The sequence below is a fragment of the Rutilus rutilus genome (assembly GCF_951802725.1).
Source record: "Rutilus rutilus genome assembly, chromosome: 22".
Lineage (NCBI taxonomy): Eukaryota > Metazoa > Chordata > Actinopteri > Cypriniformes > Leuciscidae > Rutilus > Rutilus rutilus.
The window spans coordinates 27,901,898-27,926,499 of record NC_140227.1 but is presented as its reverse complement, the minus strand read 5'-3'; the positions used below and the strand labels follow the sequence as shown (position 1 = coordinate 27,926,499).

Genomic DNA, 24,602 nt, shown 5'->3' with positions numbered 1-24,602 from the left:
TATTAGTATATCGTCTTAGTTTAATCTAATGAATCACCATGACTTGGTTTATGACATAAACTTTGGACAGTCTGTGTTAAAGCATGCTTTCATTTGCCTGTTGAAGTTAGCACATGCGACGTCCATTTCATGTTATTCTTCATTGGGACTTCTCAAAGTTCTAAATAAAAATAGAGCAGAATAAACATTTTGTTTATTCATAAAGTAGATTTTTCTATTTCTGCATTTATTGTAGTTCAATATTAAAATACATCTAAAAATTACATCATATAATTGATATTAATTAATGTAATTTGCTAATGCAAACATGGATGGAATTTAGATTACATGCTGGTGTAACTATATTGCCTAATTTTTATCAAATGTTTAATCACAAGAGGGAGCAGTTTGACTTGAGACAGTGTTTAATGGAAAGACATGCTTATTCCAAAAACAGCATATTATGGTTAGATTTTGAAGAAGGGTCATTTTAAATACATTTTAATTGATTATTTAATTGATTCATTCATTCATGAAAAGGCTGAGGTGGGTGTCAAAGCTATTTTGTGCTTGCCAATGACTGAAAAATATTCTTAATACAAACATAAGCAAGTGTTTTACAAACATGTTCTGTCCCAGTTCATAAATCGCCCACATTGAACTCTACAGCCGAGTGACAGTGAAATCAGAAATGTCTCCCTGCATCACAGCCTGGAACGGGACAAGCCAACATCTGATAACCGGAGTTGAAGGAAGTGTGTAGTCTGTGACATCCTCCCTACAGATACATTCATAGATTAAAACAAATATATAATAAAGGAAAATATCAGCTGTGTGTATGATCACTTTTGATCACTTACAAGCTCGCCTTCACATCCTGGTCCATTATCTTTAGAGTTGGTGTTTGTGATCCTTGAACCTCCTCATATGAAGCTTCAGCTTTTCCTTCAATATCATCCACAGTTATTGAGATTTTATCCCATGTTGGTTTAATAAAGCAAGTTACAAATCCAAATTTACCATTTAATTGCTCACCCAGCTAACAAAAATGTGTTTAAAAAAAAGCTAAAACTAAATGCACTGAAAGGAATGTCTAAAACTGTTTCAGAAAAAAAAAAAAAAAAAAACTTCCATGAAAGATATTTCAATCATGACAATTCTCGAAATTGTTTTAGCATGTTATTGAATATGTTAATGTCTTAATAATGTATTTGGTCTTGGCAGACAAGATCTACTACACTGCTTCTGCAGAGCAAGTATATGAACTCGCTAATGCTAATAGATACACAGACACGCTGCTGTGAGTGCCCTGTTAGCTGGGTCAATTGTGTAAAGTGTTAATACATGTTTAAATGTTTAACCAGTGAAGTACTCTTACCTAAAATGCCCATCAAACCGACATCTTTTGGCTGTTGCCGAACAGCAGGCCACAGAAACACTTCACCATTTTTCTTGTGAAGAAGAATAACAACGCGTATGCTTCCCATGGTAACGTCCATTTCATTGCTCCGTAATATCAGGGACACGCTGTTGAAGCAGAGAAACTGATGAATGAATTCTACTTCACAGAAAGGATCTATAACAGAAATGTAGTAAAACACTTATAGTTTGAGTATAGTATATACCCCTCTGTATTGTGTTGAGTAGGTTCCTGGTCCCACAAAAACTCAACCTGACTCTGGCCATCTTGGTATCTGATAGAGCTTGTGCTTATTGTCAGGTGATGGTTTGTTTTGTAATGAAAGGCAATTTGAATGAATCCGATTTGTCCAGTTATGAATTCTCCATTCATAGAGAACTCTACCGAAAAGTCAGAAAGTCACACAGTAAGTGTATCTACAAAACATTTGGTTAAAAAAGATGACTTTCAAAAGGATGTGCATGAAGAGTAAATGTGTAATAGTTACCTGAAGCAGAATCCTGTAACAGTCTGAGTTTCTGAGGAGCAGGAACGTCAAAACAAAGTGGCTTAGACTGACCAGCAGAAGGCAGCAGGAACCGGTGGCTACCAACTCCTGGAACTAAGAGAAAACATAACCAAATGCTGTATCATAATTATTATAGAAAACTGTCTTACATAATAAGTATGTTTGAGGGATCTTTATGTACCTGACATAGTAGGGAGAACAGCCTCTGCACTCTCCTGTGGAATTGTGGGCATTTCAGAAAAGTCTAAGAGAAGGTGCAATTGATGAAATTAGACTTTCTTGATACAAGGCAGAATCAAAGTTACAGCATTTTAATACATAACAGAATAATATTCGGTGGAATAATCAGTTGACCCTAAAAAAAAAAGAAAAAAGAGGGAGACATTATAATAAAAAGTCAGGGACATTATAATACAGCTTTTCATACTAAGTCAGTTTATCAATGTTACTGACCAATGAAATCAATAAATAAAATAAATTACCAATGCATTTTAAAATCATTAAATAAAGAAATAATTAATTAAATTGTAACCATTAATTTTGTAATATTTCTTTAAAAAATGTACTCAAAATCCTTAATTATGATTCTTTTCATCCAAAAGTTGCTTAATATTAAGAGGCTTAATTTCTGAATCACACCTAATTCCTTATTTTTAATTTATTTTAATTTCATTCTCAATACTTTTTGGATTTACTAATTTTGCTTTTAATAAAGTAAATTTGCAATAATTTCTCGTAAATAAAATCAAAGAAAAAACACAAAAACTAACGAAGTAACCAATGATAAACACATTCTCGAGAAAGTATAGGAGTCCTTGTCACTGAAAGTCAAAGAACAGCTTTTTCTTTCAGCTGGAATTATTATTAGTATGATTATTATTGTTTTTACTGAATAGTTTTGGACACAGAAAGTTGCATAATTGAATCAAGAATAATAAAAACACAACAAAAAACAAAGCTTATATTCCAAAAAAGCATCCATGTACTTTCTTCACTAAGTTGCATATCTCTGGATGTGAATGCGATAACTTCTTGTTGCGATGAACAGAATGGATGTAATAACCTCAGAGAAGAAAGTACATGGATTCAATAGTATTTCATGTCATGTTTTTATTATTCTTGACTTCTCACAAATTCTGTGCTTTTTCTGAGAGAACTATGGTGCTCACGAACGCGCAGTCAAGCACAGAAGACCAACACCTATGGTCAAGAATTTCAGTTTCAGTTTGTTTTTCACCAAATCCTATCATATACCCCTAGAACACTTGGAATAAACAATGCGTGTTGAATGGGATCATTTTGTGATACTTTAGTGTCTTTTTTAAAGCTTAATGCTGGTCGCTATTCACTGCCATTATATATGGACGAGCGCGAGCAGGATTTATTTTTAAATTTCTCGTTTTGTTATTCGAACAGAAAGAAGGGCATACAGCATCAGAACAACACCAGATGAGTAAATGATTACTACATTTTCATTTTAGGGTGACCTATCCCTTTAAGAGGCCTCATTTCTACTGTGACCGGGAGGCCATATTTTTTTTCCCAGGATGGTAGGGGAGACTCATGAATATTCATTAGGGAAGTCATCCCTGATTGGTCTTAACCCCAGTGACGGGTAGGTTTAGGGGCGGGTTTAGGGGTAGGTCATCAGACCCCCAGTGGCGGGTAGGTTTAGGGGTGGGGTTAGGGGTAGGTCATCAGACCAATCAGGGATGACTTCCCTAATGAATATTCATGAGTCTTCCCCTACCATCCTGGGAAAAAAAAAATCGCGACCGGGAGGGGACATGTTCAGTTCACATGGCTACAACATATAAACTCGTGGGAACATTAAAGGGATAGTTCACTTTGAAATTACATTTTGGTATGTTTTAGCTTACCTCAAGGGCATCCAAGATGTAGGTGTCTTTTTTTCCGCAGTAGTTTCAATTTTTATATTTTTAGGTCAACCCGTTCTTGTCTGTCAGTCAATTAATGCAGGTCTATGGTCACTATCTCAAAGAGCATCAACAGAGTCCAAATTAAAACAATTCCCTATCGTCCAAATTAAACAATTCCCCATCGTAAGTACACATTGACAGTAGTCGATTGCCGAGTTCACGCCCATAGGTTTAGTACCTATGATCACGCGCGTGAACTCGACAATCGACTACTGTGGACTTCGACCGAAAACAGGATGTAAATACAGGTATGAGCGATGGCTGAATAAACATAATTTTAATTTTAATCTACTGCAGTCAGATTCACTCGCGTTCACTCCGAAGGAATCACTCACATGACCTGTGCACTTGTAATGACACATCAAGAATGTTAAGAGGCTAAAAGCAGGTTTAAAACTTGCCCCATTGAAGTCAACAGGGTGTATATTTTAAAAAGAGGATAACACGGTGTAGGCAACCCCGATTTTTGTCGTTGTTCTCTGTACTGACAGCACTCCAAATTTACAAAAAAATTAGCTCAATGTTAAAATTGACCGGAGTTCTCCTTTAAGACATCGGATCATTTCCAATGACATGCGGATCCAATTGCACTGATGCACATCCGATACATTCAAAACTGTTTAAGACATAACCAACATAGTTTACGTGAATACTCTCCAAAACGGACATTTCGACATAATGTTGTGTGTATTTGTCCATTCAGACACGAAAGAGAGCTCAATTCAGTATGGCTGCACGCTTCGGGTCGGGTGTGCGCGCACAGAAAACCGTACCGAATAGTTTTTTTTTTTTTTTGTCGCCGTCACTCTTATTCAGATCTATATGTCTGCTCTACTCAGTCTCCCAGACGTTTACATTTTTTTTTTTACGTTTTATGAGACATGCAGCGCATGTCAACACGTGTGCCGCTGGGTAGATCAGCACGTTAAAGTATAATGTGCGCATCTACCACAAACGCAGGACATCATTTCTGACCGGATCGCTTCGCAAATCGTCACTATCTAACATTTTTGTCTAGTTTTTATTCGTTGACGAAAATGTCAATAGATTTTCGTTATAGTTTTTGTAATTCAAAACTAGTTTTTATTTAGTTATCGTCTCGTTTTCGTCTGTGAAAATAAGCCATGTGATAGATGTACCGCGAAACAAGTCTCCGGGTGAGTAGCCGGCCAGTGATAGTAACTATTCACCTTATTTTCAAACGCGGAAGTAAATATGGGTCCAGTTTCCGGTTTTTGTGCGGCACTTCCGTTTCCTCACTTCTCTGGGCTAACCAGGGGGGAAGGAAGTCGACCGGAAGTTGAAGTCGGCCGCGTGCCGCCATCTTGTAGCAGAACTTCACCTGCTGTTAGCATCCCATTGACTCCCATTCGTTTTGCCGTCACTTTGACAGCGAATAACTTTACATCTGAGGCGTTTAAAGACTCCATTTGTCCATTATTTATTTCTAAAGAAACACGACAATGTATAAAATGCTCCATTACCTTGTAGCTTATGTTATGGCCCCGTAGAAGCAGTTTTTGTAAAAGTAGGCTAACGATTGCGTCATAACCACGCGACTCTCTGTCGCACAGTAGAGAGATTACCGTATGGACGGGAGGAGAAGCTCGCGGGCAATCGGGGGGACGTGGAGGCAAAATGACAATATAATTAATCAGAATACCTAGCAAAAGTTGCTCCTGCTCCAAGCTTATGGACAGCTCCTACTCACACTCTCCGTCTCGGCAAGATTCGGAAGGGAATGATTCAGATTTCTCTTGGCACAGCTACTAGAAGACAGACGGGTTGCTCACGTGGTCCGTGTAAAGCTTTGCTCGGTTTGAGTCTGCGCGTCAGGAAAGGAAGTGCTAAGAAATCGCTAAAAATGGGCTTCACTTGTCTCAATTGAGTTCCAATGGGGTCGCTGTGTCCATTTCTTTTACTGTCTATGGGGCTAACTAACGATATCGATTGCGAAGGATTATGCAGAGTAGTTGACAGAAAAATGTTACACATGCCTTAGCAGATGAATACAACAAAGAACTAAAGCCCCGCCTCACCCAGGTCGGGTACCGGACCTAGTTGAAAACACTCATGCATCTAGCTGGCAGATTGCCAAAACTTCGCCGCCGCCCTCAGCACCGCCCTAAACACGGTCAAGCCAACGCTGGACTAATGGAGGTAGGCTATTTTGTCATGTAAAATGTATTAATAATGCCATCATCAGAATGCAACCAAAGCACATGATAGCAATAAGTAGATGGCTATAAATAATTATAAATCATACAAAATAAATGCCATGATGACTAGATTTTATACAGGGGTACTATAATGATTTTGTTTCTCCTTGGAGTTTTTATTCAGACTTCGTAGCCCAGCCACTTTTCTGGTATCGGGTGGTCTTCTGTAGGTCTTGTGTTCACGAAATGAAAAGAACAAACATACGGTCGCTTCTTCAAATGGGCTGCGTGGCGTGTCCGTTATTTCGGCCTGTTATATGTTAACAGGTTAGAGCTTGCACACTGCCTGCATCAGGGAAAACGCGTGCATGCTAGAAATAGAATCGACGCGAATAGAAGCGAATTTTCACGCGACACGCAAGCGTTTTGGAAGCGTTTCCAGGCAAAATAGAATAGGAAAATATGTTTGTATGTCATTTTGATATGAATACATATTAATAAATGACATTTTGATGTTTGAATTTAGGTTTTGACATAAATGCAGATATAAATGTAAAAAAATATATATATTATCGACTTTCAAATATTGCACCTGTCAGTACTAACGAAATATTCTGTAGCCTATTTTGCCGTCAATACTGCCGACGTTTTCTTTGCTGCTATATATTTATGTTTAACATTAAGTATAGGCCTTCCACAACTCTCTCCCCATATGTCGAATATATCACCAATGAGGCTTATCATGTCACCTAGCAGCAGAAACGCCGCGTCAGACACGTTTCTGGTGTGCAAAGACATAGAAAATGCCACTTAACAGAAACGCCACGCAGCCAGTGTGTCGCCGGTCGTAGGGTGCCTGATTATTAAAATGTCAATGATTTCGATGATTAAAACACTCCTGCTCCAAGTAAATCTTTCTTTTGTGCCAGTTATTATGACAACCTCTAACTGCACAAACAATCCCGGTCTTCCTCGAAGCCATAACGATGAGTTAGTTGTTACGAACAATGCTCGCCAGTGACCTGGAAGTGCCTGACCGGAAGTCTCGCACAAAATACCGTCAACTGGCTGCGTCCGTATTTCCGTTAAAAATAAGGTGAATAGTAACAGCATGAGAAGACGCGCTCCGTTGTAGTCAGCGCTTGGTCGGTTAATTTTGGCATTTTCTAAGTAAGTTACCCTAATAGGCTAGTAATAAATGAACACACATACAAAAATGTCTTTCGTCCTGAAGGCGTCCAGGAGAATTTTTCTGTTCGTCCTAAACACATTTTCTATCGTCCCCAGGACGATAGGACGCCGTTAGTCTCGAGCCCTGACACACACACACACACACACACACACACACACTTTATTATGCTATTATACGCCATATAACTCCATGTAAAAGCCAGAAACTAAGCTTTTTTTTGCACAGGCCTATCTAAAGGGTTAATGGTTCCACCTGGTTATCAACAGTAAAAATTACAAATTTTACCTCTTCCCAACAGGGAAAACCACCAACAATCAAAAATGCATGATTATATGGTGTCATGGCTTTGCAATCAAAAAATGTGGTTATAATGGAAGTCAATGGGGCAAAAACAGCCTTAAAATCTGATGCTGCACAAAAACGTCCCGGGTTACGTATGTAACCCTAGTTCCCCGAAGGGACGGACGCTGCATGTAATCGCAGTGGGAACGCCTCCAGCGTAGTGCGTCTGAAGCATGAATGAAATCAGTCCAATGACGAGACTAAGCGTCACAGCGAGTGACGTCATCGACCAGGAAACTATAAAGCACCCCTGAATCCACAAGCAAAACAGCTTCGGATGTTACTGAAGCAAGCGATCCAAGGGGATGCCGGGAGCATAGCAGGACACGCAGCGTCCGTCCCTTCGGGGAACTAGGGTTCCATACGTAACCCGGGACGTTCCCCTTCAGGGACTACCGCTGCGTGTAATCGCAGTGGGAACGCAATACCCACGTCCCCATGCGAGCAAGTCTCCGTCGTGTGTAATCAGGGCGCACAGGCTGACGAAAGAACTTGCGCCCCAGGAGTGGAGCTAAAATCGAGACTATAAAATCTGACGAATGTGTGCGGTGAGGACCAGCCTGCCGCATCACAAACATCCTGAAGAGAAGCTCCTGAAAGGAGAGCTTTAGAAGCAGCCATACTCCTGGTAGAGTGAGCCCGTACAGCCAAAGGTGAAGGCTGACCGGCCGACTCATAAGCAAGTGAGATGGCCTCAACCACCCACTTGCTCATCCTTTGCTTAGATGCGGGGCACCCCTTATTGGGCGACCCAAAACAAACAAACAGCTGTTCAGACTTCCTCCACAGGGCAGCTCTGTGGACATAAGCATCTAAAGCCCTAACTGGGCAGAGCAAATTGAGTTTCTCCTGGTCCGACGTCAGAAACGGAGGAGGACAAAAAGCCTGCAGTATGACAGGTCTAACCACAGTGGTTGGAACCTTAGGAATATAACCTGGCCTAGGATAGAGGAAGGCCTTAGCCATGCCAGGTGAGAATTCCAGGCACGAGGGAGCAACCGAGAGTGCTTGAATGTCTCCAATTCTTTTGAGAGACGAAATAGCAAGTAGGAAAATAGTCTTGAGAGTAAGGAACTTCTCGGAAACCTCTTCGAGGGGCTCGAAGGGAGCTAGGGAGAGACCCTCTAGGACGATGGCCAAGTCCCAAGATGGCACCCTCGTGCGTATTGCCGGCCTCAGCCTCAAAGTGCCACGAAGGAAGCGAGATATAAGTGGGTGTCTCCCAAGAGAAACTCCACTCAAAGGGGCGTGGTAAGCAGCCAGGGCCACCACGTACACCTTCAGTGTGGAGTGGGATAACCCCGTGGAGAGACGAGCCTGCAGGAACTCCAGCACTGTACCAACCGGGCAGTTAACTGGGTCCTGTTGGCGCTCTCCACACCAAGAGGTGAAAAGTTTCCACCTCGCGGCATAAAGTTTCCTTGTAGCGGGAGCTCTGGATTGAAGAATGGTCTCAACGACCTCAGTCGAGAGACCGGATTCTATGAGCTGAGCCCCCTCAGAGGCCAAGCCCACAGTCTCCATAGCTCTGGGCGGGGGTGAAGGATCGACCCACTCGCCTGAGAGAGTAGGTCCCTCCTGATCGGAATCTCCAGAGGAGAGACGAGGAGGGACACAAGGTCCGAAAACCATACTCGAGCCGGCCAGAACGGGGCTATCAGGAGTAGGCTGACTCTGTCCCGGCGAACCCTTTCCAGAACTCCTGGGAGCAGGGCAATCGGGGGAAATGCATACAGACGTGACCTCGGCCACGCCTGTACCATAGCGTCCAACCCAAGTGGGGCTGGATGGCTGAGAGAGAACCACAGTAGACAGTGTGATGTCTCTCTGGAAGCAAACAGGTCTACCTCAGCACGACCGAAATGTTCCCAAAGGAGCTCCACCACCTCGGGGTGAAGTCTCCATTCCCCGGGCCTCGGCCCCTGCCTCGACAGGATGTCTGCCCCTCGATTCAGATACCCCGGGAGATAAATCGCTCTTAAAGACAGAAGTTTCCCCTGGGACCATAGAAGGATCTGACTGGCTAATTTGTATAATGGACGCGACCGCAGACCCCCCTGATGGTTTATGTAAGAGACCACCGATGTGTTGTCTGAGCGGACAAGCACATGGTGGCCCCTCAGGTCTGGGAGGAAGTGTTTCAGAGCCTGAAACACCGCCAACATTTCTAAGCAGTTTATGTGCCACGAGAGATGATGGTCCTGCCACAGACCCTGAGCTGGGCGACCACTCATGATCGCCCCCCAGCCCGTGAGGGAAGCATCTGTCGTTAGCGTTACGCGACGACAAGGTGCTCCCAACACGGGACCTTGGGACAAGAACCGAGGATCTTTCCACATAACCAGGGCGCGAAGACACCGTCGCGAACTCATGATCGTGCGGAGCGGATTTCCCCTCGGGGAGAATCCCTTGGTTCTGAGCCACCACTGAAGCGGTCTCATGTGCAATAGGCCAAAAGGAATAACGTTGGACGCTGCTGCCATGAGACCTAACAGTCTCTGAAACTGTTTCACAGTGAGTAGCTGGCCTAGCTTGTTCTGATTTGCTGCAGCGAGAATCGAAGCAATACAAGCAGGGGAAAGTTGTGCCTGCATCGTCGTCGAATCCCACACCACACCGAGAAAAGTGGATCTCTGTACTGGAGAAAGCACACTCTTCTTGGCGTTGAGCCTCAACCCCAATTTCTTGATGTGAGCGAGAACGACATCTCGATGCCGAACCGCCTGAGACTGCGACTGAGCTAAAATCAACCAGTCGTCGATGTAATTCAGAATGCGGATGCCCTGTAAACGCAGAGGAGCTAGAGCCGCATCGATACATTTCGTAAACGTTCGGGGTGAAAGTGCTAGGCCGAACGGAAGAACCCGATATTGGTATGCTTCGCCCCCGAAAGCGAACCTCAGGAACTTCCGATGTTGAGGAAGAATAGACACATGAAAGTAGGCGTCCTTTAGATCTATCGTGACAAACCAGTCCTCGGACCTGATTTGTGACACGATCTGTTTGAGAGTAAGCATCTTGAACTTGAGTTTCCCTACAGTGCGGTTTAAGAGACGCAGATCCAAAATCGGACGCAACCCCCCGTCTTTCTTTGGAACAATGAAGTAACGGCTGTAATAACCTGACTCCCTGCTGGGAGGAGGAACCCGTTCTATAGCTCCTTTTTGAAGAAGAGTCATAACCTCCTGTTCCATTACCAGAGCCTGCTCGGGGCCCACCACAGTGGGAAGAACCCCTCTGAACCGAGGCGGACGAGACCTGAATTGTATAGCGTAACCTCTTTCGACCGTATGCAGGACCCACTGAGACACATTGGGAAGATTTTTCCACTCCACTAGAAAATCTACTAAGGGTACCAGCCTCTCGAGGCTGGCCTCTGGTTGAATATTCTGCGTGACAGACACAGCGCCCTGTAACGGCGCACCGGCAGGGAACAACTGGTCTGAGCACTCCAGGGCCCTCCTTGGAGGGGGCGAGCGTCCCTCGGGAAAACACTCGCCGGGCCCTTCTACGCCCTGTTTCGGCAGGGTTAGTAGAACAGACCCCTGAGGGCCCCGAGGGAGACGGGGCACCTTTAAAGGAGGTGAACACGAGTCTCTCTCGGTGGGGACCACCCTCAGAGCCCTGACGGCGTAAGCGTCAGGACCTTTTAGACGCAGCCTTCTTGGCGACAATGACTGTCCTCAGATCAGCCCTGCCCCGCGAAGGCCGCGCCTGAGAGCGTCCCGTCTCGTCCCTCCAGTTTCTCTGCGGGGGGGCACGAGACGCGACGCTTTTTTTTTTGCTGCGCTCTCTGCGATGTACTCGGCGGCTGGGACTGTCCTCGCTCAGCAGTCCCAGAGACAGTCACTTTTAGCGGGATAAATTTATGAAATGCGGCTGCCTGCTTTTTTTCTTCCTGAAACCTCTCAGTGACAGAGTGGAGAGCATCACCGAAGAGGCCCGCAGGGGAAACAGGGGCATTTAAAAGAAGAGACTTATCTTTTTCTTTCATTGATGTCTGATTTAACCATAAATGCCTCTCCGTGGCCACCAGGGCTGCCATAGACCGGCCGATAGATTTTGCGGTCTCCTTGGTGGCCCGGAGAGTGAGATCAGCTGTCTGCCTGAGCTCATTAATAGTCTCAACAGAAATCTCTCCCCCTTCACTAGCTTCCTTAAGCAGGTCGGCCTGATATGCCTGCATGATAGCCATAGTATGCAGGCACGCGGCCGCCTGTCCCGCCGCCGAGTAAGCCTTTCCCACCAGCGCTGATGTATTTTTTAAAGGTCTGGTGGGAAGAGCCGGTGCTTTAAGTGACAATGCCGATTCGGGAGAGAGATAGCTCGCGAGCGTCTCCTCCGCCTTCGGCAACGTCACATAACCAAATGCTTTAGCTCCCATGATGTTACCATAAGCATTAGACTGATTAGTGTAAATACGACTGGACACTGGTCTAGCCCAGGTCTTCGACACCTCGGTGTGAAGATCTGGGAAAAATGGTAAGCACCGGCGAGAAGGCAGAGAACGTGACGGCAGAAATCTTTCATCAAGTTTACTTTTTGGTTTAGACTCCTGCCTATCAGCTGGCCACTCAATGCTGAGCTTCTCAACAGCACGAGATAAAACATCAATTAATTCATTTTCCTCATTTACATTTGTGTGTTGGTGTACAGTGTCTTCGGTTGCAAGACTTTCAACATCCAGCTCCTCAGAACTGGATAGCCGAAGTTCTTGAACATAGTGTGCCTCAACCGGAACGGAAGTAACCGGCGCGCGTGCTTCCAGAACTGGGGGAGAGGCACTAGATATCACCGGAGAAGGCTGAGATAGGGCGGGGCCCGTCTCAAACCCCGCGGTGATATCCATCTGCGAACCCCAAGACAAGCGCCGCCGCTCTGCCTCGACAGAAGCGGGACCCGAGCCTTGGGGAGCGCGCAGGGAACCGCCCTCCTCGAAGAGCGATCGCCGCGAGCGCAGCGTTCTTAAGGGAAGACGCTCGCAATGCTCACAGTCAGCCCCCTCGAGAGCTGACTGAGCATGCGGCATCCCCAAACAAGCAACACATAGTTGGTGTGAATCCCCGCCTGTGATGTATCGAGTACAGGGGGGAACACACTTCCTATATTGCTGCTCGTTCGCCATGCTCGTGTTTTTTTTATATAATATATGGGATATATATATATATAGTGATAAACTCCTGCCTAGTAACAACTAGAGACAGACAAACACAATCGACAGATTTCACACACACACAGAGAGCTGCTGAAGTAACGAAAGCTGTTTTGCTTGTGGATTCAGGGGTGCTTTATAGTTTCCTGGTCGATGACGTCACTCGCTGTGACGCTTAGTCTCGTCATTGGACTGATTTCATTCATGCTTCAGACGCACTACGCTGGAGGCGTTCCCACTGCGATTACACGCAGCGGTAGTCCCTGAAGGGGAACTAACAATGCATCAAAACCAATGTTGTTTCTAATCTTTGACATATCCTAGACTGTGATAAAAGGTAAAAAAAGAATCCAGTCCACAATGACATTTTATATTGAAAATGAGTCATTTTGTGTGTGTTTTTTCATTCATCATTTACGAATTTGGCAATTAAAGAGTTAAAATCCAGATTTTTTTTTAAACATTTAGTATTTTTGAGCAGGGCTGAGGTTGATTAATAGATTTATGCAAAAAAAATTGAAAAAAATATTTATCTGATACATTTTTACAGCAGTTTAAAGTAGTGGCTGTTTTTAGCCACGAACATAACGAAAGGGTAGTAAATTTGCCCACAGTGTACTGTTGAGTTTTTTAAAAATTTCAAAGCATTTTCCCAAAATATTTTTTATCAAAATAAGATTTGTCACCAAATACCATTCCATTTGCTGAAACACAGAAAAAGTTATGGCCAAATTTAGACTCAAAAATACCCCATAGTGAATGAAAACATCCCCAACAGCACATAAGGGTTAATTTGGACGATGGGGAATTGTTTTAATTTGGACTCTGTGCATGCTCTCTGAGACAGTGACCACAGACCTGCATTATCTAACTGAGAGACAAGAACGGTTTGACCTAAAAATATCAAAATCGAAACTACTTCGGAAAAAAAGACACTACATCTTGGATGCCCTTGAGGTAAGCTAAAACATACCAAAATTTTATTTCAAAGTGAACTATCCCTTTAAGTCGTGGCCACGTGATCATTTTGTTGAGGTAACGACATCATGATGTCGTGGCCACGTGATCATATGTGAGGGAACGATATATTTTTCTCATGGCCACGACTTCATATTCTGAGAGAACGACATCTAGGCCTATTTCTCGTGGCCACGAGTTATGTTGAGGGAACCACACCGGTCAATTCACCTTATTTTCGAACGCGGAAGTAAACATGAGTCCAATATCCGGTTTTTGTGCGGCACTTCCGTTTCCTCGCTTCCCTGTGCTAAATAACGATATCGATCGCGAAGGATTATGCAGAGTTGACAGAAAAATGTTACACATGCCATAGCAGATGAATACAACAAAGAACTAAAGCCCCGCCTCACTCAGTTAGGGTACCGGACCTGGTTGAAAACACTCATGCATCTAGCTGGCAGAGTGACAAAACTTCGCCGGCGCCCTCAGCACCGCCCTAAACACGGTCGAGCCAATGCTGGACTAATATATCTATGGAGGTATTTTGTCATGTCAAATGTATTAATAATGCCATCAGAATGCAACCAAAGCACAGGATAGCAATAGATGGCTATAAATAATTGTAAATCATACAAAATAAATGCCATGATCATGCCATTATGCCATGATCACTAGATTTTATACAGGGGTTACTATAATGATTTTGTTTCTCCTTGGAGTTTTTATCATGGTTTTTATTGAGACTTCATAGCCCATGCAGCCACTTTACTGGTATCGGGTGGTCTTCTGTAGGTCTTGTGTTCACGAAATGAAAAGAACAAACATACGGTCGTTTCGATGGTTTCTTCAAATGTAAAGCTTTTAACCACAGGCGAAGGGATTCCTCAGGCCGGCGACACACTGGCTGCGTGGCGGTCTGTTTTTATTTCGGCTACCATGTTAACAGGTTAGAGCTTGCACACTGCCTGCGGCTCGAGCCATGCGGAATAATGTGTGCATGTGTAACAGGTACAGAAAGTGTACTGTTAAATGTATGTATAGTTTATTAGAATTCTCACAAAATTGTTCGTTTACATGTACCTGATATGACTGCCTAAGTGAAATGAGTACCTTTCCCTTTAATTGATGTGATGTCATGAGTCAATACAATTTCCTGTTCTGTCCCCTCCTCTTCCTCTTTGCATTGGTGACGCACTGAAGAGGTGAGGTTATTTTGGGCTCCTGTTAATCTAAATTAATCTTTATTTTAATCATTGCTTTTATGTCTATTTTCACTCTAATTTATGTATATAATATTATTTTACCTATCTGTGTGCTTATTTTTGTCATTTCACCCCGATTGAGATATATTTTTGCATCTGAGCCTAAACGAGAGCACATGTGACAACTGTATATCACATTTGTTTTATAGAGTTAAAGAGGGCGAATCTCATTAAGAGGCTGATTACATTTGTTTGTACATCAGGTATGTTCTCTGTTATATGCATTTTATTGTTATGTGATTTATTCCTCTTTGCATTGGTGACGCACTGAAGAGAGTTGGAGGGCAAATCTCGCTAAGAGGCTGATTACATTTGTTTGTACATCAGGAATAAAAGATCGGTGAAACTGCGAATGCTGTCTTGTTCTTCTCATATCAACCAAAACACAACGCAGACAACAGACCAGTTACACATGCTAGAAATAGAATCGACGCCTATTTTTCACGAGACACGCAAGCGTTTTGGAAGCGTTTCCAGGCCAAATAGAATAGGAAAAGATGTTTGTATGTCATTTTGACACGAATACATATTAATAAATGACATTTTCATGTTTGAAAGTTTAGGTTTTGACAAATGCAGATATAAATGCAATGAAAAAAAAAAAAATCTATTTTCTAATATTGCACCTGTCAATACAGAACGAAATATTCTGTAGCCTATTTTGCCGTCAACACTGCCGACGTTGTCTTTGCTGCTATATATTTATGTTTAACATTAAGTATAGGCCTTCCACAACTCTCTCCCCATTATGTCGAATATATCACCAGTGAGGCTTATCATATGTCACCTAGCAGCAGAAACGCCGCGTCAGACACGTTTCTGGTGTGCAAAGACATGTAAAACGCCACGCAACAGAAACGCCACGCAGCCAGTGTGTCGCCGGTCGTAGGGCGCCTGATGATTAAAATGTCAATGATTTCGATGATTAAAACACTCCTGCTCCAAGTAAATCTTTCTTTTGTACCAGTTATTATGACAACCTCTAACTGCACAAACAATCCCGGTCTTCCTCGAACCCATAACGATGAGTTCGTTGTTATGAACACTTGTTTGATTAACCGCTATGGTGAAAAGTGAGTTAGCTCGCCAGTGACCGGAAGTGCCTGACCGGAAGTCTCGCACAAAATACCGTCAACTGGCTGCGTCCGTATTTCCGTTAAAAATAAGGTGAGCAGTCGGAGATGGAGATGACTGATGAAATAACATTTTACTTTGAATTAGGAATGTCATATAAAGATATAGTGCGGTCTCTGGCATTAAGACATGGGTAGCCTACATAAGTGAAAAACACCTGAAGCGCATTCTTAAATTGAATGGGCTTTTTCGTACGAAATTTGCTGTCTTGAGTGAAATAGCTCGGGTTACGAATAAAGTCCCGTTTGAGGCAACAAAAAACACATTATGAGAAACTTAAATTAACAAATAACAAAGTAAATTATGACCGGGGTAAAAGGAGGAGCCCGTATCGCGTGTGAAGATTCGGTTCCCACCTTTTTACAGTCTATGGTTCCCACATGTTATAAATCGTAGCCACGAGAAACGGATTTCGTTCCCTCCACATATTAAGTCGTGGCCACAAGAAACGGACGCCGTTTCCTCAACATAAGATCTCGTACCAAAGAGATATTAGAACGTCCCCAAGATTTAATAGGCCTATCATGTTCCCACGATTTTATATGTTGTGGCCACGACAAAATTAAGTGAACCGAATATGTCCCCTCCCGGTCACCGTACATAATGCCTTTATTTCATTCATTTTCATTTCATTCTCTACACTTTTTTATGAGGATTTACTTTTAATAAAGCACATTTTCAGTAATAATTTGTAAAAACAAAGTAGCCAATAATAAGTTCATTTAATTCCCCAGAAAGCATCAGAGTCTTTGTCAACTTTTAGACGAAAAGAAAAAGCATACCACGGATCCCTGGAAGAGCAACCGGTGGATAAAGGGTGCTGATAAGAACGGGCGGCCTCTGCAGAACGGGCCAAGTCCGACTCTTGGGATGTTTGAGCACTTTACTGCTACCTGCCAGACCAGGCCGACTATGGTACGGATTAAATCCTTGTGCTGGGATATAAAACAAGTGGGAAAATATATATTTAAAGGCAAATTCAGTATATTGAATTCGGCATAAAATGAAAATTTACCCTATCTATTTTCTAAATGTATGTTATAAATCTTATTGTGAATTATCTAATAATGTGTAATGTTTCTTTCTTTTTTTTTTTTTTACATTGACCTCATCATTTTTAATCAAAATATCATAACTGGATCTTCCTTGAAAGCGACAGACTTCTCTCTGGTGACGTATGCACAACTTCAACACTTTGTTCATAGAAAATTTGAGTAGATGGAAAAGAGATGTGTTGCATCTCAAAATCCAATAGACAACTGATGTACAAAACTTAATGCTTTACATTTTATTAAATTTTTTGGACAAGCTGTTTTACTCAGATGTGCATCACAGTACAGAAGACTATATCTATCGGTACTTCCCTCTCATTGCAACTTTAAATTCTCTGCAATAGTCTGAGTAAATTAACTGTTAGTTCACCATTTTATACCTACGTGCAAATGGTTTCCGGGATGAAGGAAGCAAACTCTCTACTGATTAAAAGAGAAAGAGAAAAGTGTTATTCACTGTACACTGTGGGCAGCAAGTCCAAGACCACAACTGTAAAAATCTGTGATTTTCTTTTATTTAAACCTTGAAACAAAGCAATGTTAAAACAGAAAATGAAGATTCTGCCCTAATTTTGGACAAAAGGAAACATACTGAAGGTCATGTCAATTCAAGTTTTTACTCAAATTATACTGATAATATATTTTGTAATGAAATAAACTGTACAGTAATTAATTAAAACTATTTCACAAGTGGTCTATGACATTTGAACTCCACTTGTATAAATATAAATACAATAGCTGAATCTATTCAGGTTCAGATACAGAAACAAATACATATATAGGATGCACAAATAAAGTTGTTTCTTATATTTTATTGGATGTTTTGGTTAACCTATATGATGCTGTTGATGCAAAGCTTGATTAATACATTCGTGCATAACTTTTCATATTGCTGCTGTCACTGTCACTGTGTTTATTTTGCTGCATAAAATGGACCTTGCTCTTTTGTTAAAGGTCAAATGTTTGCACACCTTTATTTACAAGGTTTGTAAGATACTAAAACTTCTCAGTTCTCACCTGGAGGTCTGGGTTCCTTTCCTCCCTCTTTGGGTTTGTCGGCAACTTCTACTTCATCTTCCTGTGGCTTTGTGACGACCATAGAGGTGAGGGACGTGACAAACTGGTATTTCAGGGACAGTTTGAGAGCTTCTTTCCTTTCATCCTCTTTCTCTTGTCCTTTAAGAAGCACTCTGAGACAGAAAGATGTCCTCAATGTCCAACAAACAAAACAGAATATCATATCACTCAATAAACTTACTGCCTTTCCAGAATTTGCTTCACTGTAAGGTAGGCCCACAGTCTCGGCATGAAATCCTCATTCTCAGGTGGGACATCACTGGGGTCTTTTGCCATTACAGTTTCATGATACGTCACATTACTGCCTTTCTGCTCAGAAATAAAAATACTAGTGAACATTTTCATCAGGAATGCTGTCATTACCACATTCATCAATAGCTTTCTCAGAAAACAAAGTGACCATTATTACAAACACTAAAGGTCCCATTGCATGGATTATTTTATTATTTTAGAATGTTTCCTGGGGTGCCCTTATAATATTAGTATGTTTTTTTAGATCAAAAGTTGTTATAATTTAGAAATAAAAGGCATATTTCCTAGCCTGATTTTAGCCTCTGATTTGAACGCTCTGTTTGAAGGGGCGTGTCTGCTGTGAGACTTCAGTGTAAACACCCACTGCTGTGATTGGCTGACATGCTTGCATATGAAATATCTCGCATTACATGTGGAACTCTCTCGAAAACGTTTACTATTACAGCTATTATACGTTTTTACTATTACAGCTATCGGGATTAACGAATCGTGAGAAGTTTTTTAAGTATTTAGATCTATTTCCATCACATAAAAGGTTGCAGTGATGAGCATTGAGCAGATGACAGCCTGTTGATCGCGTGAATGAAGATCTTATCTTTGCAAGCAGTTTCTGTACTCTCATTAATGCTTTCACCAATGCAAAAATGAGGTAAGTACAGTAAGAGCTTCGTTGTGCAGTGTAACAGCATAATTGATTTCATAACGAGTTTTGGCAAGTGTCCAGATAAACTCGCGCTGTGTGATTGACAGCTTGGGCGATTGGAAAGGGATTGTTCTTTGATCGCTTTCTGTATATATATTAATCACAGTTTAAGTAAGATTATTTTCATCCTACTAAGAGAAACGACGTTAAGTTGATCGTTTAGTCACTGGCTTGATTTACTGATGCATAAACAGTATTGAACGACTTTGAGAGAAAGATTATCTGTCTGAACTTGAACAATTACACATCAGACATTCACATAACCCACTGGTTCTTCAGAGGCTCGGATGAAGGAACAAAAAAAAATACTTTTGTGTTCATTTGTACATCCAAACACTGAGCAACTGTCATGCTTCACTCGTTTGCAAGCCATGATGTCTCCCGAGGAAAAACCAATATCGCGCTTGCGCAGCTCATTTTCTCATGGGCGGGCCAAATTCTCTTTGCGGGCAAAGAAGAGAAAGGGGAGGTGACCTTTCCCCTTATGACGACATAAGGGGAAGATTTCTAGATTTCTCATTTTCTCAAAAATACCCAGGGCTTGGTTTACACCCATCAAAACGTCTAGCCACTGGGGGACCATAGGTAGGCTAGGGAAACTCATATTAAGGTTAAAATCCTCATAAAGTGAAATTTTCATGCAATGGGACCTTTAAACCATTGATCATCAATTATCCAAATATCCAGTATAATGACCTCGGTTGAGACTGTTGATAAAAAACAGCCCACTCAATCCCTACCAATTTGATATATTGTAAAGCACCATGATGGTCTTACTGATACTGCAATGACTTCAGTGGTGAAACTCTCCACACTGTTGTCTGTGATTTGTCCCGATACTACAATCTCAGAGCCGTTGAAGTACAGGCTAAAGCTGGTCTTGGTAAGGTTTGTCCCTCCTGTGTATTTAAGTTGAATATCAGTGAGGAGAGGGACGGCAACTTCGTCATAGAAGCCCTACCGTACAAACCGAAATAAAGGGTTTAAATGCATTGAAACACAGAACAGATCAGCACTGAGGATGAATTCACAGCTGATTCTCTGTCGTTCACCTGCAGCTGTAGATCAGCGTCCGAATCTTCATAAATCCTGCGAGCAACTCCACCATTTTCCAGTGACATCTTTGTCAGGAAGTCAAAGTTAACATCATATCCAAAACCAAGACAATAGAGGGGAAACTTTAGACCAATTGCTTTTTTCACATTGGCCATTATCCTCTCTATGTTAGTTTCACCTGTTAGAGAGGAAGAATAAGTCAGGACATGCTTGAAAATTTTCAAACATTATACTCATCATTTTTGAATGACCAGAAAGCAATGGATGCATTGGGCAATTTCATATTTCCTTTCTCTCACTGACAAAGTCAAGAACCAAATTGGTCATGGTAATCCACTGGTCCTACATTTATTTTAATTAGATCTAAAACCTTTTATTAACACGTCTTCTTAATTACACTGAGTGAACTAGTGTTAGGATAAAACACATTAGCTTGTGTTTGTCAGTGAATCTGTGCCTGAAGTGGGATCTCCATCAGTCAGCAGGATCAGGATGGAGGCGGTTCCTTCTCGTGGATGTCGATTGATCATGTCCACTCCTGCTAGAACTGCAGCGTTAATGTCTGTGGCTAAAGGAAGAACAAACATAGTTGTGTCACATTGAGGTACAACTTTCTAACTCCCCATTTAGAGTTAGGAACTCACCTCCTCTATCGCTGATCTCCTTCACAAAAGATTTTGCAGTCTCCAGGTTTTCCTGGGTAGCTTTCAAGAGTTCATTCTTCCATGTTTTAATTTCACTGTCGAAGGTGATCAGTCCAAAGTGGTCATCCTCATCAAGATCACTTAAAATCTTTAGCAGTGCCAAACGAGTCTAAAGAAAAACACTTGTGTCAGAACACCTGAAAGTTATTCTTTCTCCTTTATGACTGCATTCTCATTTACCAGATATGTGCAGCTTTTTTGTATAATTTAAAGTAAGCAAATCCACAGTGATTTCTATACAGAAATCTGCAAGATCCTTCAAAAATGTCCTTCAAGGGTTTTGCCATAAAAAATGCATTGCTTGTTATTTCCTTTTAATTGATTTGGCTGAACTTAACGTTGACATTTACCTGATGTATTTTTCTGCCACTCATAGAACCGCTCCGGTCAATGATAAAAACCACATTTTTGGGAATACGTGGAACATCAGAGGGTGCAAAGTAGTGGACAAAATAGCCATTTGCTACCTGAGAGAAAACAAAAGTACATTCTGAATATGTAGTACATTCACATTTATTTTACTGTCGTAAAGTGCGTTATTGAAAAATGTACCATGACTTCTCCTTGATGATTTGGTCTCTCGACATCGTATGTTATAAGCAGGTCACCATTCAGTCCATTTTCTCCACAGCTTTTACACTTGGTCTGTTGATCTCGAGTGGGGTAGAAGGTCACCCATGCCTGAAATGATCAGTTTGGTCATCTGGTAACTTTGTTTGAAGTGTAGTATCAAAATAAGAAGTGTTTTACCCCTCATTTTAAGCTCTTACGTCTTTGTCTGCTCTGGTGGTTTTGATGGCATTGGCCAGATCATCGGTGCTCAAATCTCCTTTCACCTCCATGAAGGAAATTCCTGGTTTCTCTTGTATGTGTACATCTATCTAAAGTGAGTAAAATAAATATGATCTTTTTATCCAGCATAATTGATGATCTATTTCCCTCTTTGTTTGTTCTCCTACCTTGAAGTCTGCCACCGGCTGCATTGGTTTGGCATTGATGAGTAGCTCATATTTGCCAAGGCGACGCTTTAGCAGTTCTTCGTAAGTCAACTCAAAAGTCACTTTACTAAAAGCAGCCACCGTCACTGAAGTTTTAAAGTCTTCTAAAGTCCTTCCAACAGATCTGAAATACAAATTAATTCCAGCATATTACTAAACATGCTATAAAAACACATTTCATGGACCTATTTATTTTTAATGTCCAGTACTTGATCAGTCCAGCACTTTCTCCTCGAGATACTGCTCGACTGTACTGTTGCTGAGCTTCCTGCTTTTCCTTCACAACACCATCATATATCTTCCCCTCTATGGTCCTATGGAGAAAATGACACGGACATCCTCTGAATATGTGTATTTCAGACATGTTGCATAAAATAATTAATAAATCTAGCTGCATTAGCAGACATGACCTGAGACCAACATGCTATAAACTGCTTCTTTACCACTTTATCTCTACTTATATAACACAACTCATGTTTTCCTACATTCTGAATTTGCTGATGAAGGCATTCTTGGGTATCTTGACCTCAAACTGGATCTCTTGAGATTCATTCACTGTGTTCGCCACACGGCTTGTGATGACGGTTGTGGCGTAGCGACTGGTGACCGTGGAGTTAATGTAGAAGCTGTATATATCCACATTTTGTTTCTGTTGAGACATCAAACAGTACAGTCATATTAAATTATATGTTCATGTAACAGAGGGTTTTTGGATGGTGCACATTTACTCCTCCTTTTTGCGTGGGATTGTTCAAATATTTACTGCTCGAAAAGGGCATGGAGAAAAGGCCTTTGGACTAAAAAACAAATACATTTTGATGACTTCATCTCAGTGTAAACTACTGAGTAATAGATAGTTTTCAGCATCTTTACTCCATACTTCATTGTCACATGATCCTTCAGAAATCATTCTAATATGCTGATTTTCTGCTTAAGAAACATTTGTTATTAATTAGCATTAAAACAGTTGTGCTGCTAAATTACTTTTGTGGAAACACTGATACATTTTTTTTAAGGATTTTTTGAAGAATAAAGTTTAAAACAAAAGCTTTTATTTGAAATATAAATCTTTTGTAACATTATAAATCTCTAGATTGTCACATTTGATCAATTTAATAAATAAAAGTATTCATTTCTTAAAAAAAAAAAAAAAAAAAAAAAAACTTACTGACCTCAAACTTTTGAACACTTGTATATTCAACATGTACGAAGTAAAACTAATTTGTCTGGACCTTCATCTCAAATACAAATAATTCATCTCTTTTTTAGAATTTTAACTCGCATCATTTTCATCTTAAACTGAGCGTTGCCCCTCACCTTCTTTACAGGTTGTGAACTGGCTGAGATGAGAAAGACGCCCAAGAGAATCAGTCTGAGAGCTGCTCGATCCATCATGACCTGCTCAGAAAACAGACCTCGAAACACACACTGCCTTTAAACTCCTGTCCACATCATGCGATTGGCTATTATTGACCGGATGAAGAAACCTCCCCCACTATTTGTAATCAGTGTAGCGACTGACACAGACCAGACACAATTATTTGTTATATTTAACAAATAATCTATAATATCTCTCACCCAACAAGTAAACCATGGGTTAACTGCAACTAACACTGGTTACAGTGTTTGGTTACAGGACACATGAAGACTGATAAGACTGTTTATGACCCAAAGGAATTTAGAGATAGGTTTGACTCTCACTTAATTCTAATGGGAAATGACAAATAAACCCTTTAAACTTATATATCCTATTTATAACCACTTGAGAAATGTATCAAATGTATTCCATTTTTCCTTCTTATGATTTCCTAAAGCGCTTTTAGTGCAGAGAAACTGTATAGTGCGCTATATAAATGTAATGAATTGTTATTATTATAATTTTATAGAGTTTGGCCAATGTATTCATTCAAACTCTTTAATTAATGTTTCAGTATTGCATGGTTAACTAAAATCACATGTAGCATGCTTGGTATCTAAGAACTACAATTTTCATTCCATATATTTGTTAATTTACATTACATTTTGCTAACTCTGTGACACATTATTATTAGAAGAATCTTGAAGGTTCTTCTCTTAAATACCCAATCAAACTACATATGCAAATACCCTGCCAGAACAAAGGACTGTAAAGTTTCCCTCCAAATGAGCAACTTCTTATTGGCTCACTCAAATCCTGAGGGTGTGACATCTTCACTCTACAAGATCAATGATCACAAGATCACCCGGTTCCCCCGATTCAGAGAAATTCTCATGTGAACATGATGCTAAGCTAAATGCTGAGCTAGAAGTCTTCTAAGGAGCCCTAAGTTTGTGCCAGGCTGTGGCCTTGTCTTTCCATTCACCAAAGATCCTCTGACTCCAACTGGTTCTCTCATCAAGACAACATCAGCAAAGATCAACTGGAGCCTCAACAAATTGCATCAGGACAGTTTTATTCGAATATCAAACTTAGTCTCATTATTTGATACATTACAGTTTTTCTCAGTCACTTTGGTGCATTTCTCACATCACTATTTACATTTGCACAATAGTTAATGCAGTTCTCAAAACAATTAGTACAAACTGCAAAACCTAGTTGATAACCTGCAAAAGCGTGTCACTTGCTCAAAATGGATAGCTCATTCCTCAAAAGCAAGTATTCATGTCAATGAAAGTGTCAGTGTCATCAATATGAAAAGTCCTGACACCATTGTTTATGAACAAGATAGTCAA

The 24,602-nt window shown here is 41.2% G+C and overlaps 1 protein-coding gene across 2 annotated transcripts; it reads right to left on the bottom strand.

The window, feature by feature from the left end:
- Positions 1 to 171: 171 nt before the first annotated feature.
- On the bottom strand, positions 172 to 23,352 carry LOC311282076 (inter-alpha-trypsin inhibitor heavy chain H3-like). Of its 2 annotated transcripts, none has more exons than XM_084395620.1 (21): positions 23,208 to 23,352; positions 22,376 to 22,539; positions 22,100 to 22,204; positions 21,852 to 22,014; positions 21,663 to 21,773; positions 21,445 to 21,573; positions 21,243 to 21,359; positions 20,833 to 21,001; positions 20,646 to 20,756; positions 20,185 to 20,366; positions 19,910 to 20,089; positions 18,359 to 18,486; positions 18,118 to 18,290; positions 17,485 to 17,523; positions 16,831 to 16,983; positions 2,089 to 2,151; positions 1,887 to 2,000; positions 1,605 to 1,779; positions 1,358 to 1,506; positions 840 to 924; positions 172 to 757 (listed from the first exon to the last, which is right to left on the bottom strand). In XM_084395620.1, exons 1-21 carry the CDS (start codon positions 23,283 to 23,285, stop codon positions 643 to 645), a joined length of 2,703 nt encoding a protein of 900 aa, XP_084251746.1. In that variant the 5' UTR covers positions 23,286 to 23,352; the 3' UTR covers positions 172 to 642. The 2 variants fall into 2 exon arrangements, with proteins under 2 accessions (XP_084251746.1, XP_084251747.1); XM_084395621.1 differs by having other exon boundaries at positions 389 to 757; positions 17,485 to 17,520.
- Positions 23,353 to 24,602: the final 1,250 nt, after the last annotated feature.